This window comes from Osmerus mordax, chromosome 21 (assembly GCF_038355195.1).
Source record: "Osmerus mordax isolate fOsmMor3 chromosome 21, fOsmMor3.pri, whole genome shotgun sequence".
NCBI classification, from domain to species: domain Eukaryota; kingdom Metazoa; phylum Chordata; class Actinopteri; order Osmeriformes; family Osmeridae; genus Osmerus; species Osmerus mordax.
The window spans coordinates 5,767,330-5,794,982 of record NC_090070.1 but is presented as its reverse complement, the minus strand read 5'-3'; the positions used below and the strand labels follow the sequence as shown (position 1 = coordinate 5,794,982).

The 27,653-nt window shown below is 50.8% G+C and overlaps 1 protein-coding gene and 1 non-coding gene across 2 annotated transcripts in view; both read left to right on the top strand.

Annotated features, from left to right (window-relative positions):
• The window catches only part of usp34 (ubiquitin specific peptidase 34), a 44,019-nt gene extending 16,403 nt beyond the window's left edge, over positions 1–27,616 (top strand). The window contains exons 20-78 of the mRNA XM_067259913.1: positions 147–229; positions 1,221–1,375; positions 1,580–1,693; positions 1,933–2,032; positions 2,408–2,570; positions 2,866–2,992; positions 3,152–3,299; positions 3,481–3,581; positions 4,027–4,242; positions 5,535–5,660; positions 5,799–5,921; positions 6,031–6,114; positions 6,308–6,394; positions 6,638–6,838; positions 6,965–7,047; positions 7,137–7,177; positions 7,506–7,630; positions 7,885–8,037; positions 8,485–8,589; positions 8,701–8,756; positions 9,009–9,313; positions 9,599–9,762; positions 9,998–10,063; positions 10,206–10,352; positions 10,526–10,582; positions 10,798–10,875; positions 11,408–11,502; positions 11,825–11,997; positions 12,201–12,351; positions 12,721–12,799; positions 12,905–12,958; positions 13,224–13,319; positions 13,421–13,485; positions 13,664–13,739; positions 13,925–13,972; positions 14,163–14,228; positions 15,191–15,271; positions 15,472–15,557; positions 16,079–16,247; positions 16,520–16,594; positions 16,718–16,869; positions 17,063–17,216; positions 17,483–17,527; positions 17,803–17,907; positions 18,142–18,289; positions 19,081–19,385; positions 19,889–20,218; positions 20,538–20,704; positions 21,001–21,079; positions 21,307–21,433; positions 21,831–21,938; positions 22,077–22,181; positions 22,873–22,997; positions 23,406–23,529; positions 23,642–23,721; positions 23,901–24,041; positions 25,101–25,247; positions 25,509–25,665; positions 25,971–27,616. Of these exons, the coding sequence (XP_067116014.1) occupies positions 147–229; positions 1,221–1,375; positions 1,580–1,693; positions 1,933–2,032; positions 2,408–2,570; positions 2,866–2,992; positions 3,152–3,299; positions 3,481–3,581; positions 4,027–4,242; positions 5,535–5,660; positions 5,799–5,921; positions 6,031–6,114; positions 6,308–6,394; positions 6,638–6,838; positions 6,965–7,047; positions 7,137–7,177; positions 7,506–7,630; positions 7,885–8,037; positions 8,485–8,589; positions 8,701–8,756; positions 9,009–9,313; positions 9,599–9,762; positions 9,998–10,063; positions 10,206–10,352; positions 10,526–10,582; positions 10,798–10,875; positions 11,408–11,502; positions 11,825–11,997; positions 12,201–12,351; positions 12,721–12,799; positions 12,905–12,958; positions 13,224–13,319; positions 13,421–13,485; positions 13,664–13,739; positions 13,925–13,972; positions 14,163–14,228; positions 15,191–15,271; positions 15,472–15,557; positions 16,079–16,247; positions 16,520–16,594; positions 16,718–16,869; positions 17,063–17,216; positions 17,483–17,527; positions 17,803–17,907; positions 18,142–18,289; positions 19,081–19,385; positions 19,889–20,218; positions 20,538–20,704; positions 21,001–21,079; positions 21,307–21,433; positions 21,831–21,938; positions 22,077–22,181; positions 22,873–22,997; positions 23,406–23,529; positions 23,642–23,721; positions 23,901–24,041; positions 25,101–25,247; positions 25,509–25,665; positions 25,971–26,758 (7,909 nt within the window). The 3' untranslated portion in view covers positions 26,759–27,616. The remainder of the gene's footprint in view (positions 1–146; positions 230–1,220; positions 1,376–1,579; positions 1,694–1,932; positions 2,033–2,407; positions 2,571–2,865; positions 2,993–3,151; positions 3,300–3,480; positions 3,582–4,026; positions 4,243–5,534; positions 5,661–5,798; positions 5,922–6,030; positions 6,115–6,307; positions 6,395–6,637; positions 6,839–6,964; positions 7,048–7,136; positions 7,178–7,505; positions 7,631–7,884; positions 8,038–8,484; positions 8,590–8,700; positions 8,757–9,008; positions 9,314–9,598; positions 9,763–9,997; positions 10,064–10,205; positions 10,353–10,525; positions 10,583–10,797; positions 10,876–11,407; positions 11,503–11,824; positions 11,998–12,200; positions 12,352–12,720; positions 12,800–12,904; positions 12,959–13,223; positions 13,320–13,420; positions 13,486–13,663; positions 13,740–13,924; positions 13,973–14,162; positions 14,229–15,190; positions 15,272–15,471; positions 15,558–16,078; positions 16,248–16,519; positions 16,595–16,717; positions 16,870–17,062; positions 17,217–17,482; positions 17,528–17,802; positions 17,908–18,141; positions 18,290–19,080; positions 19,386–19,888; positions 20,219–20,537; positions 20,705–21,000; positions 21,080–21,306; positions 21,434–21,830; positions 21,939–22,076; positions 22,182–22,872; positions 22,998–23,405; positions 23,530–23,641; positions 23,722–23,900; positions 24,042–25,100; positions 25,248–25,508; positions 25,666–25,970) is intronic.
• On the top strand, positions 15,788–15,918 carry LOC136965735 (small nucleolar RNA SNORA17). Its single transcript, XR_010879341.1, has one exon. It is a non-coding gene; the product is annotated as a small nucleolar RNA SNORA17 (small nucleolar RNA).
• Positions 27,617–27,653: the final 37 nt, after the last annotated feature.

Genomic DNA, 27,653 nt, shown 5'->3' with positions numbered 1-27,653 from the left:
TCATTGAAAAAGGTTGATGACATTTTGTATCCGGGTACAGTTCAAACGATAGCGTGTCCTACTGTGACAACGACTACCACCAGGAAATGTTGCCCTAACGAATGGCTGTCTAAAACGCATTGTCACCCCCCTCCTCCCCCTCTCAGGTACGGCCACAGTGCTGAGGTCCAGGTACGCCTGCAGTTCCTCACCTGTGTCTTCTCCACCCTGGGCTCCCCCGACCACTTCAGTAAGCGACCACACATACACACGAGCGTGCACACACACAGAGGTCTTCTCCACCCTGGTCTTCCCGGACCACTGCAGCGACTACACACACACACACACACACACAGTGAGAGAGAGAGGACTGCGGAAATGGCGGTTACATGTGGAACCTGAGGAACCCTGGTGAGACAGAAAGACCCATTGTCCCTCACCCAGACGGCCCGGGCCATCTCTTCACACCCAGTCTCTCTTTCACACACACACACACACACACACACACACACACACACACACACACACACGCACACACACCATCCACGGTGTCTCACACACACCATCCACGGTGACGATTGAGCTTCCGACGGGTGTGTCCGTCTGTGTGTGCTGGTCGGATGTCGAAGAGAAATCATTGTGTGTATCCATGTAATTGTATAGAAATGTGTGGGAATGACCATGCATGTGTGTCTGTATTCTTGGATGGAAAAACTGTGTGTGTGTGTGTGTGTGTTTTTTGAGAGAAAGAGTCCTTGTGTATGTATTGAATAGTTTGGGAGAAAGGCTCAACGTCTGTGTGTATACACTGTATTGAGAAAGTGTGTGTGAGAGAGAGATGGATAGATGGGGAGATAGGGACAGAGAGCCCTAATGGTGCCCGCGAGGGCGGGGCCCCCAGTCTGCCATTCTCCTCCTCGCAAAAGGACAAGATCCTCCATGTAACACACACTGCCGCCTCCTCCGTCTCAACCTGCCAGACACTCTGGCACCCCGCAGTGTCTCGGACCGTGCCCAACATGTAGTTCACATGCTGCAATGGTCTGTTCACGTCGTTTGAAGATGTATAATGCTGTTTTTAAGTGTTTAACTGTCTTCTCTTTCCTTGTTTTTCTTTCTTCATCCTCCTCTACCTCCTCTTCCTCCTCTTATCCTCTTCCCCCTAACCTCCATCTCCTTCCCCTGATCCCCCCCACTCTCCTCCTGATCCCCTTCTCCTTTCCTCCCCCTGCTCCTCTCAGGGCTGAGTCTGGAGCAGGTGGACATCCTGTGGCACTGTCTGGTGGAGGACTCGGAGTGTTATGACGACGCGCTCCACTGGTTCCTCAACCAGGTGCGCAGCAAGGACCAGCACGCCATGGGCATGGAGACCTACAAGCACCTCTTCTTGGAGAAGGTAGGGACACACACACACACAACATCCTGGACGACCCTAGCACGGCAACGCTCACACACGCATGCTCGCATACTCTCAAACCTCTTTCTAGGAAGGTTGTGTACATGAAGGGACACACACACGCTCAAAATAGTGCACATAAACAACCCTTCAGCCCTGGTGTTCCTACAAGTAGAAAATGAAACGCTCCCCTGTCCTTCCCAGATGCCCCAGCTGAAGCCGGAGACCATCAGCATGACGGGGCTCAACCTGTTCCAGCACCTGTGTAACCTGGCCCGCCTGGCCACCAGCGCCTACGACAGCGGCTCCAACTGCGAGGTACACACACACACAAACACACCACACACACAGTCATGCAGACCATTGGTTAACTCAACGTTTTTTGGGGGGGGGGGTTTATTTATTTATAAAATAATTAACATGGGTTCCTCTTACATCTCCTTGCTGCCCCCCATCACTCACCTTTTGACCCCTCCTTCACCCCTGACCCCCTCCCTCCGTGTGTGTCTCTCTCTCTCTGTCTCTCTCTCTCTCTGTCTCTCTGTCTCTCTGTGCAGCTGTGTGGGATGGACCAGCTGTGGGGCATAGCTCTCAGGGCCCAGTCAGCTGACATCAGCAGGGCCGCCATCCAGTACATCAACTCCTACTACATCAACGGTCAGTCCAACCCACTGTGTGTGTCCCGTGTGTGTGTATGATCTGTGTGTGTATGCTGACCCCTGCTCTGTGGTGTGTGTGTATGTATCTTTTACATTTGTGTAGTGTTATGTTATTTATAGAGCTGGATTTGTTGCCATGGTGACTGGCTAACCTGCATGTCTGTGTTTTTAAGCGCGTGTTTCTGTGGGTGCTCCTTTTTTGGTTCGGGTTTCTCTGTGTGAGTGCGGGTGTGTTTTTCCCATTCGTGCGCGTGTTCACGTCTGTCTGTGTGCGTTTTAATGTCTGTACGTATTCACATTTTGTGTGTGCGCGGAATGCATGTTCAGACCTGCGTGTTCACAACTTCTCTCTGTCTCTGTCTCTCTCCCCCAGCGGGTAAGACGGGGCTGGAGAAGGAGCAGGAGTTCATCAGTAAGTGTATGGAGAGTCTGATGATGGCCTCGTCCAGCCTGGACAAGGACCCCCAGTCCAGCCTCACCATCATAGAGAGAGGCCTGCTCATGCTCAAGACCCACCTGGAGGCCTTCCGACGCAGGTACACACACACACACACACACACACACACATACAATACATACACACACATATATATATATACACACACACATGTAGCGTAGTAGAGAGGGGACAACAAATTGTTTACCCACCACTTGGCCTGTGTACAAACACACGTCCCACACACACGCACTGTAAAAAGTCGGGGCCCAACCCTGATGGAAAAACTCCCACAACGCACACTTGAATTCATCTTCAACTCCCACACATGCAAACAAACTCCTCAACACCCCCTTTCCCCAATAATACCTATTCCCCCACCCACACCCACGCAGGTTTGCCTACCACCTGCGCCAGTGGCAGATCGAGGGCACGGGCATCAGCAGCCACCTGAAGGCCCTGAGTGACAAGCAGTCCCTGCCGCTGCGCATCGTGTGTCAGCCGGCCGGCCTGCCCGACAAGGTACGCCCCCCCCCCCCCCCTCCCTCGACACAGCGCTGTAGACACATGGGTCCAGAGGAGGACATACTGGGTGCGGTTCCATGGGTTGGGTTACTCCTAACCCATTTCTGTGTGTGTGCGTGTGTACTGTACCCCCCTTCCCCTCCCGCTCTCCCTCAGATGACCATCGAGATGTACCCCAGTGACCAGGTGGCAGACCTGCGGGCTGAGGTCACCCACTGGTACGAGAACCTGCAGAAGGAGCAGATGAACCAGCAGGCCCAGCTGCAGGAGTTTGGCCAGAACAGCCGCCAGGCTGACTTCCCAGGTCAGACACGCGCACACACACACACACACACACACACACAGATACACCCATACACTAAGAGGTAGATGCACAATATCATTTCATAAGGTCATGCTTGCACACATCTTGAATTTTTTTAGTCTTTGACCTTTACTGTATATCTACAAGTTAATTAAGAGGTGTGTGTGTGTGTGTCATTCAGGTGGGTTGATGGGGCCGGTCCGAATGATCTCGTCCGGTCATGAGTTGACCACCGACTACGATGAGAAGACCCTGCACGAGTTGGGCTTCAAAGACATGCAGGTGAGCCCTGCTCCTAGTGACCCTTAAGGAACCGCAAATGAACCCTTAACCGCTCATAAGCGGAACAGCGCGGCAACACACAGTGGTATACACTTATGGGGGGGGGGGGGGGGAGAAATGACTTACATTTGTGGTTTGCAATGATTATGAACCAAAATCGTTTTTTTATAAAGTAGTAACTTTACCGCTTGCTGTTTCTCTAAGAAAATAATATTTCAGATGATGGCTACACGGAACGAAGGTTACAAAATTGTTAAAATGGTAACAAATGTTTGACATTTCCAAAAGCCCATTTTCCATGAAACCGAATAAACCACAAGGCCGTTCTGAAAATTCATCTGGGGAAACCCCACCACATTCTCACCCCCCGTCTTCACCTATGAACCCCCCCTCCCCTCCCCTCGCCTCCCTCCACCCCCCCCCCCCCCCCCCCCCCCCCCCCCAGATGGTGTTTGTCTCGCTGGGCGCCCCGCGGCGGGAGCGTAAGGGCGAGGGGGTGCAGCTGCCGGCCTCCTGCCTGCCCCCTCCCCAGAAGGAGCACATCCCCATGCTGCTCCTCCTGCAGGAGCCCCACCTCACCACGCTGTTCGACCTGCTGGAGATGCTGGCCGGCTTCAAGCCCCCCGGCCCCAACGCCCAGAGGGCGCCCGACAACCCACAGGTAGGGGGCAGGGGGGGGGGGTTGAGGGGCTGTGTGTGGGTGTTTGGAGGGGGAAGGGGGTTTGAAGAGTGTGTTTGTGTGTGGGGGGTTGGAAAGAGTTTGGGAGGTGCGGGGGTTTGAGGAATGTGTGTGTGTGTTGTTGGGGAGGTGGGGGGGTTTGAAGATTGTGTGGTTGTGTGTGGAGTTGGTAGGCCTTACGTGTGTGTGTGCGTTGCAGGTGTGGTTCTTTAACATCAACCAGGCACAAAAACATCAGAGCCGTCGCGTAGCGCTCGCCTCCTGTCGAGCAGCCTTCACTGTCGGCTTTGAACTCCGCAGAGAAGCTTTCAACATCCGCACAGACTGGCGCACTTGTCCTTCAGATCATCCGTTCGGTCCTCCATCTCCTTTTTCAAAAAAAAAATTCTTCAGACTTTTTTTTTTTTTTTTTTTTTAGGGGACGAGATGAGCTCAGCTCTGTCAGAGCAGCTCCTAAATCTTTTTGTCTTTTCATCTCTCCCCGAATACGAATGAGCCCGTCTCCTGCCAGGTGCCTCATGTATAAGACATGAGCAGGCCGCCGAGTGACTGCCTGTCCTTCTTAGACAGTTCTGGAAATCCGACGACGTTTGTATCAGACGTGTCGTTGTTCTGGATGCAGGCACTTGTTTGTGTTTCTTCTTCTTCTTCTTTCTTCTTCTGAGATGTCCGCGTTTCCAGCGTCTTCTGATACGATTCGTTCGGCAGTCAGAGCTTTTTATAGTCTTTTGTGGCAAGAGGGAGGATGGGAGAGGTTAGCCAGTGAGCTAAGCCTCTTTTAACACACACACACACTATCTTTTATCTCTTCCTCTGTCTGTGACTGACAGACACGCACAGTCTCATGTACACACTCACTCACGGTCTCTCCTTTTTGTTTTGTTTTCAGTTCTACACTCACACACACACCGTGTGTAGGTTGTTGGTCGACTGTTTTGTTTGCGACAGATTTGAATCCATATTATTTATTTTTTTACTTTAGCGACTCATCTCTGGGTTAATTCCGCGGTCTATTTTATCAGACCTGTTCTTTCATATACGCAAAAAAAGGACTGACCAGTGTGTTGTCGTGTTTGGGCTTACCTGCGTCCATGTCTGTTTGCCTGGGTGTGGTTGATGTGTGTGTGTGTGTTGTGTGGTCTTGTTTAACTACCCTTGTGGGGACCAATTGTCCTCACAAGTATCGTGAGACATGAATGAGTGAACGGACACTTGAATGAGTGAATGGTCGGGCCCCACTAAGATAGAAAAACTAACGTGTGTCCCGTCTACAGAACATGCGGTGTGAGGAGCTCCACCTCCACGCTGAGAACCTGTCGCGGCGCGTGTGGGAGCTGCTGATGTTGCTGCCCACCTGCCCCAACATGCTGCAGGCCTTCCAGAACATCTCAGACGACACGGTCAGTCCCTTCTTTCCTCCACCTCCTTCTCCCCTCCCTCATTCCCTCTTCTCCCCCTCCTCTCATCCTTCCCTCCTCTCCCCCCACCCCCCACAATTTTATGCTAAGAATGGTGTGTGTGTGTGTGTGTGCGTGCAGGGTGGAGAGGGTCTGTGCTGGAAGGACCTGTTGAGGATCAAGAGCCCCCACAAGCTGCTGTACGCTCTGGAGATCATCGAGGCCCTGGGAAAGCCCAACAGACGCATCCACAGGGAGTCCACGGTGGGGGGTCACACACACACTCGCATCCATGAGATGAGATTACAAAGGGGACACTCACCCTCACACACACACCCTGAAAGTAACCCCTTGCGTGTCTCCCTGTGTCCAGGGAAGCTACAGTGACCTGTACCCAGACTCTGATGACTCCAGTGAGGACCAGATAGAGAACAGTAAGAACTCCTGGAGCTGCAAGGTAAGAGACCACTGTCAGACCCCACACCAACACATCACAACACCGTGCTTTCTCTCATACACATCATATCTTATTGTATCATTTATGTTCTATTTCTCTGTCTCTCCGTCTCTGTCTCTCCGTCTCTGTCTCTCACGCTTTCTCTCTCTCGCGCTCTCTCTCTCTCTCGCGCTCTCTCTCTCTCGCTCTCTAGTTTGTCTCCTCTGGAGGGCTTCAGCTCCTGCTGGAGATTTTCAACTCGGCCATCCTGGAGCCTAAGGACCAAGAGTCCTGGACAGTGGTGAGTCTAGACTCCCATGACGAAACGCCAAACTGTGACACCCGATCCTTCTAATATACTCAAGCGAGAGAAGTGACTTCATAAACAGAAATGGCAAGATTTCACCAAAACACTGGTGGTATATGTATTTGTCAAGGCAAGGTTTTTTTTCCTAGCAGGTTCAGGGTTCCTAGCAGGGTCACACACACACACAAACACACACCCCTTCCCTAATGAAATCCGGTCTCCTCTCCTGCCCCCTAGTGGTTGCTGGACTGCCTGGCATGCCTGCTCAAGCTCATCTGCCAGTTTGCGGTGGACCCCGCCGACCTGGACCTGGCCTATCACGACGTCTTCTCCTGGTCGGGCCTCACCGACAGCCAGCGCAAGCGGGCCTGGGCGGGCAAGGCCCGCAAGGCAGCCGGGGACCACGGCAAAGGGCTGCACATCCCCCGCCTGACCGAGGTGACGTCTCTCACCACCTGGTTTCAGGGATTTTGTTGATTTTAATTTATGATTTCTTTGAAATGTATTTAACTTCTCATGATTCATTGTCTTTTAAAAAAAAAAATTACGGCTTTTATCGTGTAGGTCTTTCTCGGCCTCGTCCAAGGCACCAACCTCATCCAGCGGTTGATCAACGTGGCCTACACCTATGACAACCTCGCCCACAGGTGAGGAAGCGAGCGTCATCCAGGTTGTGTCGAAAACGTAGAGTTGTCCCCCCCCTCAGAGTAACGCTGACTTCCTGGTTTCTCCGCAGGGTTCTGAAGGCTCAGTCGGACCACAGGTCCCGTCACGAAGGTGAGACAGGCTCCCGAAAGAAATGACGATAAGTTGTAGAAACTTAGACTAAATCTATTTTCTAGACAGTGGAACATCACACTCAAAAACGTGCATTACATTTTTTTTTATGCACTTTGGCCTGATTTTTTATTGGGTCTTTTTGATACTAACAAACTATAGTGCATCGTGAACGATAACAAATGCACCCGTTAGGCACAGATGGCTTGTAACTTGCGGCCGTGGTGTGTTGCTCTTGAGCAGACTCGCCCTCGTGTCCTAAGCCTGTGTCATATATTGGATGCCCCCCTTTACCATCTCTAAACACCGTAGCCGTTGCTTCCCCCAGTGACCCACTACTCCATGTGGCTGCTGGTGAGCTGGGCCCACTGCTGCTCCATGGTGAAGTCCAGCCTGGCCGACAGCGAGCACCTCCACGACTGGCTCAAGAAGCTCACGCTGCTGGTGCCAGAGGTGAGGGAGCCCGGGCTGAGGGGGGAGAGGAGGGAGGGAGGCGTGGAGGAGAGGAAGGGATGGGAGAAAGTCCAGGGAGGGAAGAGAGGATGTCCGGGGGAAAGGAGGAAGAGTGGAGGGGATGAGGTCCGATGGAGGGAGGGCAGGAGAGGAGGTCCGGGGAAGGGATGGAGGGAGGGGAGGCGTACCGGATTTGGGCGTCTCCTAACCAGACCACTGGAGTGTTGACCTAGAACAAATGTTTTCCCCCCCAGACGGCGGTGAGACACGAGGCGTGTAACGGCCTCTACAAGCTGTCCCTGTCAGGCCTGGAGGGAGGGGAGTCCATCAACAGGTCCTTCCTGCTGCTGGCTGCCTCCACGCTGCTCAAGTTCCTGCCCGATGCCCAGGCCCTCAAACCGCTCCGGGTGGGTACTGACACACACACACACACACTGGTTTGTTTTACTATCCTAGTGAGGACCAATAATTCACTCCTAAAATTATAGTATCCCTCACCCCTATCCCTTAATGTTATTCTAACCCTGTAATTCTAACCCTAACCCCCCTACAAAATAAAAACAAACAGAAATGGCACAAAGCATAGTTGTGGGGCCCAAGAAAATGTCCCCACACGGTATTTCCTTGTGGGTATTTCTAGTCCTCACAAGGGTAGTTTTAACAACAAGAACACGCAAACACCTGTAAATGCACACGTGTGCATTCTGTAGACACACACACACAAACCCACAAACGTTCGTTCTGTTCATTTTAAACACACGCTTCCACACACGGTCCACACACTTGCACCCTGCCAACGTTTCTTGAGAAAAGCCCAGTGCCGTTCCATACATGACGGTGTGTGTGTCCTGCAGGTGGAGGACTACGAGGAGGAGCCCCTGTTGAGGACGGGCTGTAAGGAGTACTTCTGGCTGCTGTGCAAGCTCATCGACAACATCCACGTCAAAGACGCCAGCCAGGTAGGGGGATGCTGGGGATCCTGCTTACACACCGCTCACCAGTACCAAGGCAGGGTAGGACTCAGAGTAGGCTAGCCTCTGTCTAACAGCTGTTGTGCCGACTCGTTGCAGACTACCTTGTTGGACCTGGATGCCCTGGCGAGACACCTGGCCGACTGCATCCGGAGGTGAGTTGGCAAAGCAGAACAGAGACTGGCCGTCTCTGATTGACTTATTCTGCTGCTTTTTTCCTCCAGTTAGTTACGGGTCCGTTTTTTCCCAGACTGACTCGTTCTATCCAAAGACTTTGCGTGTTAGGGTTTTTGAATAATGTCCCTTTTCCTCTCCCAAAACTCCACCTTTCCTGCCCAAACTCCACCCTCCCATCACCAAACATCCCCTCCCCTAACTCCATCTCTGCCCCCCTCCCCCACCACCAGCCGTGAGATCCTGGACCAGCAGGACGGGGCGGTGGAGGACGACGGGCTGACGGGCCTGCTGCGGCTGGCCACCAGCGTGCTGCGCCACAAGCCGCCGTTCAAGTTCTCGCGCGAGGGCCAGGAGTTCCTGCGCGACGTGCACGACCTGCTCTTCCTGCTGCCCAGCCTGGCCGACCGCTCGCAGCCCAAGGCCAAGTCCCACGCGGCGCGCGCCGCCGCCTACGACCTGCTGGTGGAGACGGTGAAGGGCTCAGTGGAGAACTACCGGCTGCTGCACAACTGGGTCATGTCCCAGCACATGCAGGGTGAGGAGGTGGGGGGGGGAGGATGGGGTTGTTGGGGGTTAGGGTTAGGGGGGGGGTGGAATCTTAGAGGGGGGGGAAGGTGGGGTTCTGGAAGGGTATTATTTGTGAGGGAGGGGCTAGGGGGGAAGGGAGGGTTGAGGCGGGGGGGTAGAATCTGAGAGGTGTCTGACTTGGGTAGGGTAAAGGATAAAGATGGGTGAGAGTCGGAAGGAGACAAGGCCACAGTTTCCTGATCTGCATTAGAACGCATGTTAACTGCAGTTTCGTGTACATGTGTGCGTCCAGCCTCCCACGCCCCCTACAAGTGGGACTACTGGCCCCACGACGACGTGCGGGCCGAGTGTCGCTTCGTGGGCCTCACCAACCTGGGGGCCACCTGCTACCTGGCCTCCACCATCCAGCAGCTCTACATGATCCCCGAGGCCAGGCAGGCCGTGTTCACCGCCAAGGTCAGTCCACCGTGCCACCGCCTGCCGGAAGAGAGATTCACCTTCATATATATATCTTATTACAATAACAAATCCTCTGTGATTAGTCATTTGACTTTGGAACAAAAAACGTCCTAGTAAAATGTGTTCTTGTTTTTTTTTCTTGCTTTTGTTATTAATTGTTTGCTGGGACCCGATTTGAGCAATAATTATTTCCATTAGTAAATCATTTTTTTAATTTTATTTTTTATTTCAGTACGCAGAAGAGATCAAGCACAAGACCACTCTACTGGAGCTCCAGAAAATGTTCACCTATCTAATGGTACACACACACACACTTCCTTTGCGGTGGGAGCCAACGTACCATCTTCCAAATTGCTGAAGATTATAGTAGGCCCCATATCCATCCTCCACTCACTGCTGCTGCTCATCCCCTTTGTCCTCTTCCCCCCCCTCCCCCCCAGGAGAGTGAGAGGAAGGCGTACAACCCGCGCCCCTTCTGCAAGACCTACACCATGGACAAGCAGCCCCTCAATACGGGCGAGCAGAAGGACATGACCGAGTTCTTCACCGACCTCATCACCAAGATCGAGGAGATGTCCCATGATCTGGTACACCTGACCCTCGACCCCCCTGACTGGACCACAACACACACACACTGTCTCATTGAACAGCAATATTTCTTCAAATGTTTCTACTCGGTTGTCATGTGATAGTATTTTCTTGGAAGGTTTAATAAGGCTGTCTAATTAATTAACGGGTTTGTTTTTTTTGTCTTTCTCAGAAAAACACAGTGAAGACACTGTTCGGGGGGGTCATCACCAACAATGTGGTCTCCCTGGTACGAAACCTTCTGTCTCTGTTGACCTTTTCCCCTGTTTGTTCCCATGTCTTATGTTCCGTGTTCTCCTGTCTTATGTTCTGTGCTGTGTGTTCCCATGTCTTATGTTCCGTGTTCTCCTGTCTTATGTTCTGTGCTGTGTGTTCCCATGTCTATGTTCCCCTGTCTACGCCTTGTGTTCCCCCCCTGACTCCTGTGTTGTTGTCCTTCCGCAGGACTGTGACCACGTCAGCCAGACAGCGGAGGAGTTCTACACCGTCAGGTGCCAGGTGGCTGACATGAAGAACATCTACGTGAGTGGCACCACAACACCTCCCCCAGCCCTCTGGCCCGCTCCCCTGCACTGTGACATGCATCTATGGCCCCTTTTTAAACAGAGGAAAAGGGGGCTTGTGAGCTGAAAGGGTCCCCTGCAGATTGATTCCATTGGCTATGTACGCAAGCAATTATGACACAGATTTATTGAGTTTTTTACTTTTTTGGGGTGAACTCAGTGAGCCTACGAACCAGACACCACCTGGCCACTCGACCATTCAAACAGATTTCCCTCCAGATAGAATCTGGTTGGGCCAATCGCAGCAGTTTATCTGATAAGGGACAGGTTTAAGACGATGCCAGGCTAGGAAAAACTCGAAACACATGATGAACAAGACAATTATGTGTACATCGGTCAAGAACAGCACACAACATTTTCCCATAAAGTACCTTTAAATCAGTAGGATTGGTTTCTTGTACTGTAAACAAAAATGACCTCAGGACCCACACTATGGCTAAAAAAATTAATAAAAAATGACTAAATGTATGGCTTTGTGTTCCTCTCCTCAGGAGTCCCTGGATGAGGTGACCATCAAGGACACCCTGGAGGGGGACAACATGTACACCTGCTCCCAGTGTGGGAAGAAGGTCCGAGCAGAGAAGAGGTGAGCGTTGCCCACGCACTCCTCTTGTTTTAAGGGTGGATGGATGTGCACGTTTGTATGTTCGCAGGGTCAAGTGTGCTTCCAAATGGGATTAAAATCAATGTGGAGATGAGTTCATTTAAATGTGTTTTATAGGACTATTAAACGACAAGATGTCAGGGTTTTTTTTCTCACTTTTATATCTACTAATTATCTTTATTCGATCGTTTTCTTTTCTGTCCTGTCTCTCCACCTCTCCCCTCCTCCTCCTTTTCTCTCTCCTCCACGTCCTCCTCATCCTCCTTTTCTCTCTTTCTCCTCTCTCCCTCCTCCTCCTCCTCAGGGCGTGCTTCAAGAAGCTTCCGCGCATCCTGAGCTTCAACACCATGCGCTACACCTTCAACATGGTGACCATGATGAAGGAGAAGGTCAACACGCACTTCTCCTTCCCGCTGCGCCTGGACATGACCCCCTACACCGAGGACTTCCTCATGGGCAAGGGTGACAGGAAGGAGGGTAAGGCACGAGGGTTCCGAGATGGTGCTAGGTTGCGCCTAGCGCCGTCGATTCTGGCTCAGTTTCCTCTTTTTGTATCCGGAGGAATGCGTCTCATGCGGGGGGGGTTTTCTCCTCCTGAATTGGTTGAATCGGCGAGTAATTGTCCCAAGCAGTCCTGCGATTGGATGGCTTTAACCAACAAAATCCCCTGTGTCCGTCAGGTTTCCGGGAGGAGGGCGAGAGCAAGGTGGCGGAGAGCTACGAGTATGACCTCATCGGCGTGACGGTCCACACGGGCACGGCCGACGGCGGCCATTACTACAGCTTCATCCGGGACATCGTCAACCCCCACGCCTACAAGAACAACAAGTGGTGAGCCAGGAGGGCAGGTTGAATTCCGACCAACTTTATTCATACGTGTTCGGCTGACCGCCAAGCTTGAAGGCTACCTGAGATATTTACGATACACATCAATAAAAATAACAAATTAAATCCTTCAAGAAAGAAGTCCCCAAACACTCCACAAAATCACACCCACTGATATCTATATAGTTTAAGAAGAGGAGACATTGCATGTCAAACACAAGCCAAAAGCAGTCAGAAGCTAGAGTGTATCAATCAGTGATCATGGTAAATTAGGTCTCTATTAAATTGCTATTTGCAGCTCTATTTAATTCTGGTCTATGCAACGCTCATTTTGGTCACATGTCGGTCGGCTACACTGACGGGGTCTGTTCACAGGTACTTGTTCAACGACGCGGAGGTGAAGCCCTTCGACTCCGCCCAGCTGGCGTCGGAGTGCTTCGGTGGAGAGATGACGGTGAGACACGACCGGAGACGTCATCGCTGCACACACACACACACACACACGGACGGCTGTTTAGAAGTGTGAGAGCTCTGACGAATGAACGCTTTCCTCCTGCAGACCAAGACGTACGATTCGGTCACGGACAAGTTCATGGATTTCTCCTTTGAGAAGGTCAGTCTGGGGGGGGGGTCGGTTTTTGGCGGTGAATTTCTGTAACATTTGTAAAAAAAAAAGGAAAAAGAAAAAAAAAAGAAATTAAAAAATAATGTTTATTGTTGTCTTATCACTTCTTTCTTCATGATCTTTCTTCTATCCCTTCATCCCTTCCTTCCATCCATTTATCAATCTCTCTCTACCTATATCTCTGTCCGGCCATCTATTCCCTCTATCCCTCACTCTATCCCTCCCTCCTCGTTCCCTCCCTTCCTCCCTCCAGACCCACAGTGCCTACATGTTGTTCTATAAGAGGGTGGAGCTGGAGGAGGAGAACGGGAAGGACTTCAACTTCGACGTGTCTCCCGATCTGCTGGAGGTACCCACACGCCTCAGACACCCCCAGGTGTGGGGTTTTTAGTTTTGTTCCCTTGGAAGCGTCTTGTCGTTTCTGTCCTGAGCATATTCTTTCTCTTCCAGTGGATCTGGCACGACAACATGCAGTTCCTGCAGGACAAGAACATATTCGAACACACCTATTTTGGGTCAGTGCGTCCGAAACGTTTTTACTTAGCCTCAGTCCGTCGACCGTCTCTGGTGTTACTGTGACGCTAACGATGCTAAATTGCTAAATGTAAATGTCTCACGGCTGGTTGTAGGCTAGTTGACGTCTCCTCTCTCTCCCTCTCTCCCTCCCTCTCTCTCTCTCTCTCTCTCTCTCAGCTTCATGTGGCAGCTCTGCAGCAGCATCCCCAGCACTTTACCAGACCCCAAAGCCATCTCCCTCATGACCGCCAAGGTGAGCCGCGAGCGACCGCGTCCAGACCGTTATGTTCATTGTCAACTTTGTCTCGTCGATCGGGCTGCATGCCTAACCGACGTTGATTTATCGAATATTTTTGTAATTTATTTTTTACTTAACCTTATAACCCATAATACTTTTTCCTTAAATGTTAAGAGATGCGTATTCTTTGTAAATTGCAGCTGAGCACTTCGTTTGTTCTGGAGACCTTCATTCACTCCAAGGAAAAGGTGAGATCCATTTTTAGGATGAAGCTGATGTCACACGATATCAACAGATATGTGAGAAATGACTGTACTGTATCAGTCAATCCTATTCATTCAAACCGATTTTGCTCAGGATTAGTTTGAAAGGTGCAGTGATTGTGATTGGTCCAGCCAGGCATCTGTACTGAAATGTGATTGGTTGTTGTGTCTGCAGCCCACCATGTTGCAGTGGATCGAGTTGCTGACCAAGCAGTTTAACAACAGCCAGGCAGCCTGTGAGGTGAGGCCATCTCTCTAGGAAGATATAAGCACCTCCTCTCAATCCTCCCATCACAGGTGGAGGCGTTTGAGGCTAATAGCTCATTAGCAAAAATAATAATAATAAAAATATATAATTTTAACATTGTATATTTATTAGTGCTGTCAGTTTAACGCGTTAACGGCGTTAACGCAAACCCATTTTAACGGCAATTTTTTAAATCGCGCGATTAACGTTCTTTTTGGCCTAGCAAACTTTTTTTCACATGCTGTTTCAACAACTACTGATGTTAGAAAAACTACAACACCACACCGGATCTAGCTAGACCGGAAACAAAACAACAGGCACGCCGCACACACTTGTTTGGGCTTGCGAGCCGGCTAAATAGTAGGCTAACGTTACGTTTTGAGTGGATGGCGAGCGCGAGACGCCGAAATGGATGCCAATAAGTTCTGAATGGAAAGTTTACTTTTATAAAGTTGCCAAATGGTTCCATTGACAAGACCAAAGTGATCTGTGTGTTTTGTCGTTGTGAACTGAGCTATCATCACAGCACGTCCAGTCTGAAATACCACTTGATGGCAAACACACAGCTGATACGAAATCTCTGCCCCCTCGTCAAAGCCAGGCGATTGCAATGTTGTTTTCAATAAAAAAAATAAAAAACATTTGCACCAAGCAATCCAATCCACTTTTCCATGTTGATAAGAGCATTAAAATGAGAAAAAATAATTGGACAAAAAGAAATCAAGGGACATTTAGAATAGATAAAAATGTGCGATTAATTGCGATTAATCACGAGTTAACTATGACATTAATGCATTAATGTCATTAAATATTTTAATCGTTTGACAGCACTAATGTTTATATTATTATTTATAAGTATTAAAATAAATGTACAATATCTATATTTTTTTACCGTTATGAATACAATGATATGTTATTACATTGATAGTATATTTTTTTTTCCCAATGCATTCCAGTGGTTTCTGGACCGCATGGCTGATGACAACTGGTGGCCCATGCAGATCCTCATCAAGTGCCCCAATCAGATTGTCCGACAGGTGAGCGCCGGCCACTTTCGCTTGCTCCTCCCACCCAATCACCCGCTCCCTAGTTCTCCCTCTCCTTCCTTTCCTTCGTACCTTTGTTTTGTTTGGGTGTCCATTTTTTAATCTATCCATTGTTTTTACTGTACGGATCTGAACAAAATACATTTCCCTTGTGGACAACAAAGAACACCCATCTATTTCTGTCCCCTCAGATGTTCCAGAGGCTGTGCATCCACGTGATCCAGAGGCTGAGGCCCGTGCACGCTCACCTCTACCTGCAGCCTGGCATGGAGGATGGGTACGACCCACACAGACACCTGCTTCCCTCACTGGGAGGCCCCTCTGGTTGTCCCCTCCCAGTGTCTCCTCTGTACTGCTCCTAGTCGCATCGCGGCTGTACGACAGTTGAAGCTGCGTTATGTGACAGGGACTTTTGGTGGGGGTGCAGAAGACAGTTTTGATGTGTGAATATGCTTGGTCATATGCAGATAGTCGATTTAGAGCGTTGTTAAATTTTAATGTGACCAAAGTGCCACTAGAGGCGTTGCAGCGCGACGGACGTTGTTGCGTCTGTGTCATCAGCTGGCTGAGAGTGGAAAGCGCACGTGTCACCTGGCCCTAGCGTTGTGGGGACTTGGAAAGTTATGTGATGCAACAACATACAAAAACATTTGGAAAATGATTACGTCAAAAAATCCAACCACAACAACTGCGGTGTGTGTGCATTGTTGTGTCTCCTGGTTGATACCAGGAAGTGCTCTCTTCCCGACGCTCCGGGGTTTTACTGACGTCACTTCCTCTTCCTGTTTGCCCCCTCAGCTCGGACGACATGGACGGGCCGGTGGAGGACATCGGCAGCCGCTCGTGTGTGACGCGCTTCGTGAAGACGCTGCTGTCCATCATGGAGCACGGCGTGAAGCCCCACAGCAAGCACCTGACGGAGTACTTCGCCTTCCTCTACGAGTTTGCCAAGATGGGAGAGGAGGAGGTGAGGGGGGGAGGGGGGGGGGTGAGAGGAGGGGAGCCACGTAAACGCTGTTGAAAGCTTTTCGATTTCTCGGTCGTCGCTCACGCTCATCTTTTTAAAGATATTGGTCGTCCCTTGAGACTTCTTTTTTGTTTGGAGTATGCACCCTTTCTCCGTTTTTGACAGTGTGGGAGGAAACGGCACATTTATGCCAAAACCTTCGGCCCTACCCGAACATCGATGTGATTCATTTATTATTTGCTCATTGTATTTGATGTTTTCTGTGCTTCCAGAGTCAGTTCCTGCTGTCCTTGCAAGCCATCTCCATCATGGTCCACTTCTACATGGGCACCAAGGGCCCTGAGACTGTAAGTAGCTTCGCACTCCGTTTCACCCTCAGCTCTCTTCACCTGTGCTTTTTGTGTACGTGTCTCATGTATGGATTGGGCGCGTTTCTTTTCATTCAGGACCTCTCCCCCATGTTCCCACAGCCCCAGGTGGAGGTACTGTCTGAGGAGGAGGGAGAAGAGGAGGACGAGGAGGAGGACATCCTGTCGCTGGCGGAGGAGAAGTACCGTCCGGCCGCCCTGGAGAAGATGATCGCGCTCATCGCCCTGCTGGTGGAGCAGTCGCGCTCGGAGAGGTAGGGGGGGTCACGGGCGCTTGTTTTATGTCGACCCAAGAACGATGCTATTAATGCATGGAGAGTGGAGATGGTTTGAATGAAATTGTGACTGTAAAAAAACCTCCCTCCCTCCCGTCTCTCTCTCTCCTCCCTCCCTGTCCTCCCTCCCCCTCTCCCTCCCTCCCCCCTCTCTCTCCCCCTCTCCTTCCAGACACCTGACTCTGTCCCAGAGTGACATGGCCGCCCTCACCGCAGGGAAGGGCTTCCCCTTCCTCTTCCAGCACATCAGAGACGGCATCAACATCCGGCAGACCTGCAACCTCATCTTCAGCCTCTGTCGCTACAACAACCGCCTGGCTGAGCATGTGGGTTCTTCTGCACGCACACACACACACGCTTAACATGTGTACATACACACACACACACACGCTTGACATGTATACACACACACATGCTTAACATGTGTACATACACACACACACACACACGCTTGACATGTATACACATGCAAACATGTACAAACACACAACTTGTTCGCAGACACACACTTGTACATGTACACACAACGCGTGTGTGTGCAAACTATTGTGTTTCACTTCTAAAGGGGTCTTGTTTCCCTCTCCTGTTGCAGATTGTGTCCATGCTTTTCACTTCCATTGCCAAGCTCACTCCTGAGGTAAGCAACGTCGCAGAGAGAGAGGTTGTAAGTTCACAAGACAGGAAGTTGTTTTACAAGAAAAAACAAAACAAAACTGCTTCTTCGGCTGTTTTTACAAGAAACTAAAAATAAATACATTAAAAAAACAACATTTATCGTGAACATGACTTTTTCTTGTAATAACAGGATACAGAACTGTGTGTACAAGATAGGAAGTGACTGTTTATTTGTACAAAGTCCCTTTCATCAACGGCTTCTCCCCTCTCTCCCTCTCTTCTCTCCCTCTGTACCAGGCGGCCAACCCCTTCTTCAAGCTGCTCACCATGCTGATGGAGTTTGCTGGCGGCCCTCCTGGCATGCCCTCCTTCGCTTCCTACATACTGCAGAGGATCTGGGAGGTCAGCTCGGATGTTTCTTCATTCCTACACACACGCACCCACGCACAGACATGCGCGCACACACACACACACACGAGAAAGTATGTGTTGTGGCTCACTCAGTAAACTCACGCCCTCGCTCGCTAAACTTCGCTCCTTAAGTCACTCGACAACTCACTGAAATCCTGAAAGTCCTAATCTCCTCATTCATTGTGTGTGTGTGTGCGTCTGTGTGGTGTGTGTGTGCTCCCACAGGTGATTGAGTACAACCCGTCCCAGTGTCTGGACTGGCTGGCAGTGCAGACCCCCAGGAACAAGCTGGCCCACAGCTGGGTGCTGCAGAACATGGAGAACTGGGTGGAGCGCTTCCTCCTGGCCCACAACTACCCCCGCGTCCGCACCTGTAAGAGCCTCCTCTCGCCTCCCCCCCACCTCCTCCCTTCACCTCCCCCAGTCGGTGGAACAGTGAATGTTTGCTTAGGCCAGGTTACAGGAGAATTGTTTTTTGAGGTTTTACAGTGGGCGACTACGGAATGACACATTTCCCCCATGCTCTTGCCCATGTAAGGTTACAGTAGTGTCAGGTAAAACCCCAGTCGTCAGGTTTTTAACCATGTTTCTTTTCAACTTTTTAAGGTGCCCATGTTCCTTTTGTATGGTACACTATTTTTTGTCGTAATATTTTGGATTACAATTTTTGTTTACTCTGCCCGTCTCCCTCTCGTCCTCTCTCCTCCCTCCCTCCCTCCCTCCCTCTCGCCCTCTCTCCTCCCTCTCGCCCTCTCTCCTCCCTCTCGCCCTCTCTCCTCCCTCTCGCCCTCTCTCCTCCCTCCCTCTCGCCCTCTCTCCTCCCTCCCTCTCGCCCTCTCTCCTCCCTCCCTCTCGCCCTCTCTCCTCCCTCCCTCTCGCCCTCTCTCCTCTTGCCCTCTCTACTCTCGCCCTCTCTACTCTCGCCCTCTCTACTCTCGCCCTCTCTACTCTCGCCCTCTCTCCTCTCGCCCTCTCTCCGCCCTCTCTACTCTCGCCCTCTCTCCTCTCGCCCTCTCTCCGCCCTCTCTCCTCTCGCCCTCTCTCCGCCCTCTCTACTCTCGCCCTCTCTCCGCCCTCTCTACTCTCGCCCTCTACTCTCGCCCTCTCTCCTCTCGCCCTCTCTCCTCCCTCCCTCTCGCCCTCTCCTCTCTTCCCTCTCTCCAGCCGCGGCCTACCTCCTGGTCTCCCTCATCCCCAGCAACTCGTTCCGCCAGATGTTCCGCTCCACACGCTCCCTGCACCTGCCCACGCGCGAGCTGCCGCTGTCGGCCGACACCACGGCCGTGCTGCACCAGGTGTACACGCTGCTGCTGGGCCTGCTGGGCCGCGCCAAGCTGTACGTGGACGCGGCCGCCCACGGCACCACCAAGCTGGTGCAGTACTTCAGCTTCATGACCTACTGCCTCATCTCCAAGACGGAGAAGCTCATGTTCTCCGCCTACTTCATGGACCTGTGGAACCTCTTCCAGGTACGGGGGGTGTAGGGTGGGGTAGGGGGGGGGAGAGAAGGAGACAGTGGTGGGGGGGGGGGGGGGGGGGGGGGGGGTTGCGTGGTGTTATACGAGACAGTTGTGCGGTTGGAATTTGCCCGGGAGGAGTCTGGTTGGTCGGTGAAAATGTGTTCTTTCACTGACTTTGATGAGTTTGGGATGGTTAAAAAGCTGTTGCTTGAAGAGAAGGGTTAAGATGAACTTTTTCAACCCTTAATTTGACCCTTACCTTATTTGTTCGGTATCGATAAGTCATATGACCGCACACCTAAGAAATATATTTGCTATGTTACTCAAAATCAAACCAGTGAAATGTCACAGGCTGTTTTGTCATGCAGTGCCCACGCCTTCCGAAAGTTGCACTATCCTGATTTGATATCATGGAAACATCACCTAACCTTTCCTATGTCTCCCCCCTTCCCCACAAACCTCCTCCCACCTCCAACACCCCTCCCCAAACGTCTCCTCACCCCCCCTTCCAGCCCAAGCTGTCGGAGCCGGCCATCGCCACCAACCACAACAAGCAGGCGCTGCTCTCCTTCTGGTACAACGTGTGCGCCGAGTGCCCGGAGAACGTGCGCCTGGTGGTGCAGAACCCGGCCGTCACCAACAACATCGCCTTCAACTACATCCTGGCCGACCACGACGACCAGGAGGTGGTGCTGTTCAACCGCGGCATGCTGCCCGCCTACTACGGCATCCTGCGGCTGTGCTGCGAGCAGTCGCAGGCCTTCACCCGCCAGCTGGCCTCGCACCAGAACATCCAGTGGGCCTTCAAGAACCTGACGCCGCACGCCAGCCAGTACCCCGGGGTGAGTGGGGCGCGGGTAGGGGGGTTTGCGGTTGGAGTAAGAGTGTGTGTGTGTGTGTGTGTGTGGGGGGGGGGGGGTGATTGTTGGAGTGAGGGTGATGGGGGGGAATGGAAGTGAGTGGGGGGGGATGGAAGTGAGTGGGGGGGGGGATGGAAGTGAGTGAGTGGGGGGGGGGGGGGTTGTCTGAGTGAGGAGTGTGAATCAGGCGCGTTGGGTGCGATGCTTTGTGCATCCTTTACGGATCCATCCGCCTGTCCTCTTAATGGCGTGTGTGTGCGTGTGTCTTCCCCCCCCCCCCCCCTCCCCCGTCTCCCTGCAGGCGGTGGAGGAGCTGTTCAACCTGATGCAGCTGTTCGTGGCGCAGCGCGCCGAGCCGGCCGAGCTGAGGGAGGAGGAGCTGGAGGACGTGAAGCAGTTCAAGAAGACCACCATCAGCTGCTACCTCCGCTGCCTGGACGGACGCTCCTGCTGGACCACCCTGATCAGGTACACACACGCTCACGCACTCATACACTCACTCGCACACTCACTCGCAGACTCACTCGCACACTCACTCACATATACTCAGTCAGTCACTCGCACACTCACTCACTCATACACACACTTACACACACTTGTTCACATTCTAAGCTGTGAGTGCATGAACATTCTTTATGGGTCTTCCTGAACATATTAGACCAGTGCTAGCACACACACACACACACACTCCCAGCGACGAGGTAGATGAACCCTCCTTCAGGACGGTTTGGTGGTAAAACATCCTCTTCCCATTTTCCTTCCAGTGCCTTCCGTGTTTTACTGGAGAATGACGAGGACAGACTGCTAGTGGTCTTCAACCGAGGACTCATATTGATGACTGAGGTAAGTTTGTGACCTGCATACATACACACAAACACACAGCAACAAACTTAGCCCGGTTGTATGAATGCTCATTTTCAACCCGAGTTCAGGGAAACAACGGAATATTCCTATATTCATATTGTGAGACGAGGTGACGCGTTAGGGGATACCCTCTTTTATTCTCTCTCTCACTGCGTCTCTCTCTCTCTCTATTTCTCTCGCTCTCGTCTTTCCTCCTTCCCTCTCAGTCCTTCAACACACTACACATGATGTACCACGAGGCCACCGCCTGTCATGTGACCGGGGACCTGGCTGAGCTGCTGTCCATCTTCCTGTCCGTCCTCAAGGCCACGCGGCCCTACCTGCAACGCAAAGGTCCCGCTCACCTCACTTCCTGTTTCCCTTGTGAACCCCCCCCCCCCCCCAGGAATGAATACAATATTGATCTAACACCCATTGTTATTTGACACAGTTATTTGAAAAATCCATAGGGGAAATGGTTTAAAACCCATAAGGGGGCAAGTTTAAAACATAGAGGAAATTAGTTTAAACATGTGGGAATTAGTTTAAAGCACAGGGAATTTGTAAATAATGGATAGGGAATACATTTAAAACATGAGGGATTAAGTTTAGCCTAAATCAGGCAATTATTTGAAATTGGAGTTTGTTTAAAATGTTTATTCTCTTGTAAACCAGAATTAGATAGACGTGTAATATGGACATGTGTGACCTCTTTATGAGCCGTGGTTTAACCTGTGTGTCCTCTGTCCAGATGTGAAGCAGGCTCTGATCCAGTGGCAGGAGAGGATCGACTTTGCCCACAAACTGCTCACCCTCCTCAACTCCTACAGCCCCCCTGAGCTCCGCAACGCCTGCCTGGGTAGACAGTCTCTCTCTTTCTCTCTCTCTCTCTCTCTCTCGCTTTCTCTCTGCCTGAATTCGGCTTCTCTCCCTTCCTACCACAGGTTTTAACACTTAACTGTTCCCTCTATATTGTGTGTGTGTGTCCGTGTCCCAGACGTCCTGAAGGAGCTGGTGCTGCTCAGTCCCCATGACTTCCTGCACACCCTGGTGCCCTTCCTGCAGCACAACCACTGCACCTACCACCACAGCAACATCCCCAGTGAGTGCCCCTCGACACCCTGTTAAGATCCCATTTCTTTATCAAGTAATGCACAGTCGTCGGATTCAAAGAAAGTACAATAGTTTCATGCTTGCTAGCAAGGAGACAAATTTGACCGGCGGTACAAAGTTGTCTGGTTCTCGAGTCTTCATGTAAGACCGTTTAAACATATCGGTGGGACGTCCCCTCCTCAGCGTAGCAGCTGTCAAGCTGATCGACCCCAGAGGTAGCGTGCGTCTCTAGCAGTGGAAACTTAGAGTTCTCTGACCCTAGGCTTGACCAGATGGTTTACTTTGTACAGATAAGGCTAAACATATTTATGGCATCTCTAGTAAGGTAATGGTCAGCCTAGGGCAGTTTGTTTACGTAAGCCTAGTGTTATATATAGTTTGTGTGGGGAGGAGGGGGTTCTCTGCTGACAAGGAATGCTAAGCACCAGTATTATTCAGTATGAAATGTTACATTCTTAATTTCTCCGACACACAAACACAAGGAACACTGCATTCCAAGCCTCTTTTTGGTTAACTATTTCAATGTATTATTAGTATTGATATGTCTTATTTTTGTATTTATTTACTCATTCATATTTTGTTACTTATGATAATAATATCTTATGATATTATTAGTCCAGCTATGATGGACGATGTTTCTGTCTGGTGCTTACTGACTGTGTCGTCTCCCCCACGCACAGTGTCGTTTGGGCCCTACCTGCCCTGCAGAGAGAACATCAAGCTGATGGGGGGCAAGAACAACATCCGCCCCCCCCGGCCTGAACTCAACATGTGCCTCCTGCCCTCGATGGTGGAGACGAGCAAGGTAGGGAACACCCCCTCCTCACCCACAGCACCACTCCTCCACCTGCTCTGCACTCACCTCTCCACAAGAGGTCGCAATGACGTGCTCTAGCGCCGATGCAGAAGTCTTTTAATTCCCCCCACCCCCCGTCCTCAAGACATTTTGCAGTTTTATGTGCAAATTCTTGCCGTGTTTGAGTCTAGATGGTTTGCTCTGGAAGCTAACTTGCATGTTAAAGAAATAAATGATACATTTTACTTATCTTTTTGTCTTTGTGTGAACAGTAGCTTTGTCTCCGACTAACCTAAATAGACTGTTCTAGATTTTTCTAAAAGTTTTATATATATATATATATATATATAAACATATATGTGTGTATATAGTTTTAGGCGATGGTGTGTGACATGCGTGTGTGTGTCTGCCTTGTAGGGAAAGGACGAGGTGTATGACAGGATGCTCCTAGATTACTTCCTGTCCTACCACCAGTTCATCCACCTGCTGTGTCGGGTCGCCATCAACTGCGAGAAGTTCACCGAGACCCTGGTCAAACTAAGTATGCTCGAGTGTGTGTCTGTGTGTGAATGTTTGTGTGTGTGTGTGTGGAGCCTGTGCGTTTGTGTGGTATGGGTTTTTCAAGGTTGTGTCTTGTGTGATCGTGTTCCCAGGTGTCTTGATAGCCTACGAGGGCTTGCCTCTTCACTTGGCCCTCCTCCCCAAGCTCTGGACCGAGCTGAGTCAGTCTCAGGTGAGACAAGCAAGCACACACACACTCTGAAATACACATCTTCAAATACACACACGCATTCAAACAGAGACCCACTAAAATGCATCTTCACACATGCACTCAACTACACACACAAACAAACCCCAGCTAAATCACATTCTCATCATCATCCTCCCCCTCTTCCTCCGTGGCGGTCCCAGTCGGCGCTGGCCAAGACGTGTGTGAAGCTGCTGTGTGAGGACCCGGCCTTCGGCGAGTACATCAAGTGCATCCTGATGGACGAGAGGACCTTCCTCAACAACAACACGGCCTACTCCTTCCTCAGCAGCTTCCTCCACAAGGTAGGTCGTCCAGGAGCCGGGGGGACAGACCCCACCCCCCCACGACCTGCGGCTCTCCCCCAGCCTGCAGACTGCAAGCTGGGGCCAGCCAGGACACGAGACCAGGGTGGTCCTCCAGGGCTAGTCTGGAGACTCGAGTCCCTCAGCAAAGGATGCAGTGCTTCTGTTTCAATAGGACCATGGTTGTTTCTCATATCAGCACTTTGTTTTTAGTTGATTTGAGATAAGTGGTGTCACATTTGGGGTCTTGCCATACAGATAGGAACATACATTACAATTTTCGGCAGGAGTTATTTTATTTTAGAGGTAACTTTTGCACATTTAGGTCCATGAAAGTGATCTTTTTGACGAGTTTCTACATTTTGAACAGTGGATTTGTTTTTTACAGACATTATTTTCCATCGACTGGCAACCGTCTTAGTAAACAATCTTTTTATCTACGACTACCACAGCAGTCATTGACAGACTGGTGAATTAATAACAGGAGAAAGTGATTTGATTGAGATGTTTAATGTTATCCAGCATCTTTGATGCCTGTTTTATTGAGTTCACAGGTTGTTGCTCAGTTGTCTGTAGTAACACCGTCATGAGTGCGAAAAATCATAAATCCATCATAAATGGAGCATTTTGCCAGGATTGAGAGCCAATCAAATGAGGTTTAACTGTGTGTGTACCAGCTATTGTATGTAAGGACCTGAAGTCTCCTCAATAATAGTAAACTAAATAGGCTGTTTTTATGGGATTGTGGTCAGGGGCGGAGCCAGACGGTGTCAACATTCGGGGTTAGCCCAAACCTCAACCTTAGATTGAGCGCACGTTTTCCCGCGCAACATTTTTGTCCGTTAATTGGACTGCAAAATACTGTTCTTCAGAATTATACGGTGATAAAAATGTTTGGACATACCGTCCAGCCATAAATTGCATTAAGGGTTGGGATTAGGAGTTGGGTGTCGTTTTAGGGTTAGGGTTAGGTTAAGTGTTGGGATTTTGAATGAGACTGAATCATGAGTCCCCACGAGAATACCTGTACAGACTGGGGTGTGTTTCTCCCTCGCTCAGGTGCAGAACCAGGTGCTGTCGGGCCCCAGCTGTGCCAACCTCACCAGCCTGCTGGTGACCAACCTGCTGAACGAGTACCGCAGCCTGCAGCCTGAGCTGGCTGCCCACCACCAGGAGCTGAGCAAAACCAGTGGGCTCCTCAACGCCGTTAGTACCCCCACCACACACACACCTCCTACATCTCCTCTTCCTCATGCTACCCTCCCCTAGGGGGTACGCTAGGAAGAGGGGACACTCAACACTCACACATCTCACGTTTTCAGATCTCGTAATAAAGCGTCCCATGTATAACGCAACGAGTGACACACAGGGCTTCGCAGTTCAGTTCACAGAGAAGGAGGAACAATCCAAGAGAAATCTCTTCAAACATCAACACTGTTCCCATGGTGTATCTCTCCCCCCCATCAGGACTTGCGAGTGTTGGCGCTGATGTTGTCGGTCCACACCCCCCAGGCCCTGGACCCGGCCCTGGGACCCGCCCTGCAGGAGCTGCTGGCCATGTGCCGGGCCTGCGTCCAGCAACGCAGCGCTCTGGAGCAGGAGGCCAAGGAGCGCAAGGCCAAAGGTTCGGGGCGGAGAATAATAATAAAAATAATAATAATACAAAATGTGGAAACCAGGAAGTGGAGTAGGATTGGACGAATCATAGTCAATTTTTCATTGTGTTTTTTTTTATTATATTTGTATTGCTTTCAATCACCCAACTGACTGGTTTCATAAAGAAACGACCCTTGGACGGTCCTGTGTTCCTGTTTTACTGATCTAGTGTAATGGTATTGTTCATGAAATCACTGAAAGGATTGTCATTGATCAAGCATGTAACAGTTTGTAAAGCTTGATGACTAATTTCTCTCTCTTTTTCTCACCCAGCGGAGGAGGAAGGCGCCACACCAGTGAAGCGCCGGCGGATGAGCAGCGACGACGACCGCCCCGTGGAGGGAACCAGTGTGGGCACAGGTGGGGGTGGCTCCTTGCCTGTCTGCGCCCCCTCCACCTCTGCCTCCACGCTGCCCCCGTGTGCTGAGCTGAAGCCCGAGCCCCCGGAGGCCCTGACGCCCGCCAGCACCTCCGACACGGAGACCCGGGACTCCTCCTCCCTCATCGACCCCGGCACTGAGCACGACCCACCCTCGCCAGACCCTGCCGCCACCGTCGCGGCCAACAACAACAACGGTGCCACCGTTGACTCCTCCCCCAAGGAGGAGAAAATGGAGGCCTCCTCGTCCTCCTCTTCGTCCTCATCCTCGTCCTCCTCGTCTTCGGTCCCGGAGAGCGGCGAGCCGTACGGACGAGGGCAGGAGGCGCACTCGTCCCAGTCTCAGCAGATGGCGATGGGAGGAGAGGAGGAGGAGAGGCGGAGGAGGGGAGGGGAAGCCACTTCGGCGGCGACAGAGGAGACGAGGGATGAGGAGGCGGGCCCTAAGACTTGCGGCGGCTCGGCCACACCCACCTCGGAGGAGCCGGCCTTCCCGTCTCCCCTGGGCCTGGTGGGGGAGGGGCCAGAGACTCCGGGATGCAATAGCCACGCCCCCTCTCAGGCTCTATCGAACGCTGCCCCGCCCCCAGACACACTGGACATGCTCTACAGGACGGTGGAGGCCACCATCGCCGTGGTTACCAAACTATCCGGGAAAGGGCCCTGTCCGTCCTCGTCATGACATCCTCACCATCATCCAAGGCGCCACATGCTCTTTTAAAAATAATTCTCCTTTTTCCTCATTCTTTTTTTTTTTCTTTTCTGAAAGAATTATGCTCTTTGTTAACACTTCCTTTCCCTACTTGTGTGTTCATCTTCTGTCGGCTCCTCTCTGCCCTTTGGGCTCTGCTGCCGATGCCAGTCCAACGTGCATACGGTCGCTCACTTGACCTCGTCTCCTCTGCAGCTTCGATGGCAGCCGCAGTGTACAGTACCTTCCGAGAACAACCTCGGACAAAAACATGCACAGCCTACAATCCACCGGGATGAAAAGATAGTTATACGAGCTATAGCACATTTTTTTTAACGAGCAAAAAAAGAACAGACATTCATTTTCTTTTCTTTTTATTTCATTTTTTTTTTTTTTTTACTGATTTCTGAGTTCCATTTGAAGTGATTTATTTGTTTTAAGGTTGCTGTAACGGGGAAAGGTTTACAGAAAATTTTAGTCTCTTCTGTATGTAATTTAATTTTATTGCATTTTTACTGTGTATAAAATTGTGTCCTCCGTGCCAGTTTTGTACTTATTGACGAGGCAAAACTTGCCTTGCTTCTTTCTGTGGTTAATATCCAAACTAAGTTTACTTGTACATTAAAAGAGAACCACAAGAAACTTGATTCTGTAAAGAATCCTCTCTAGTTGTTGCCTGAAGGTGTATATGAAAACTATATATATATATAAATAACTTTATATATATATGGAATATATAAAATGGTGCTTTATTTGACACGATATCTGTGGTTGAAATAAAGCACACTTGATGTAACAGTTGGAGCTTTATTTTATTTACTGAAATACATTCCATAATCTATTATGTCATTTTGCTTATTCTAGTGTTCTGTTCTTTTTTTGGTTT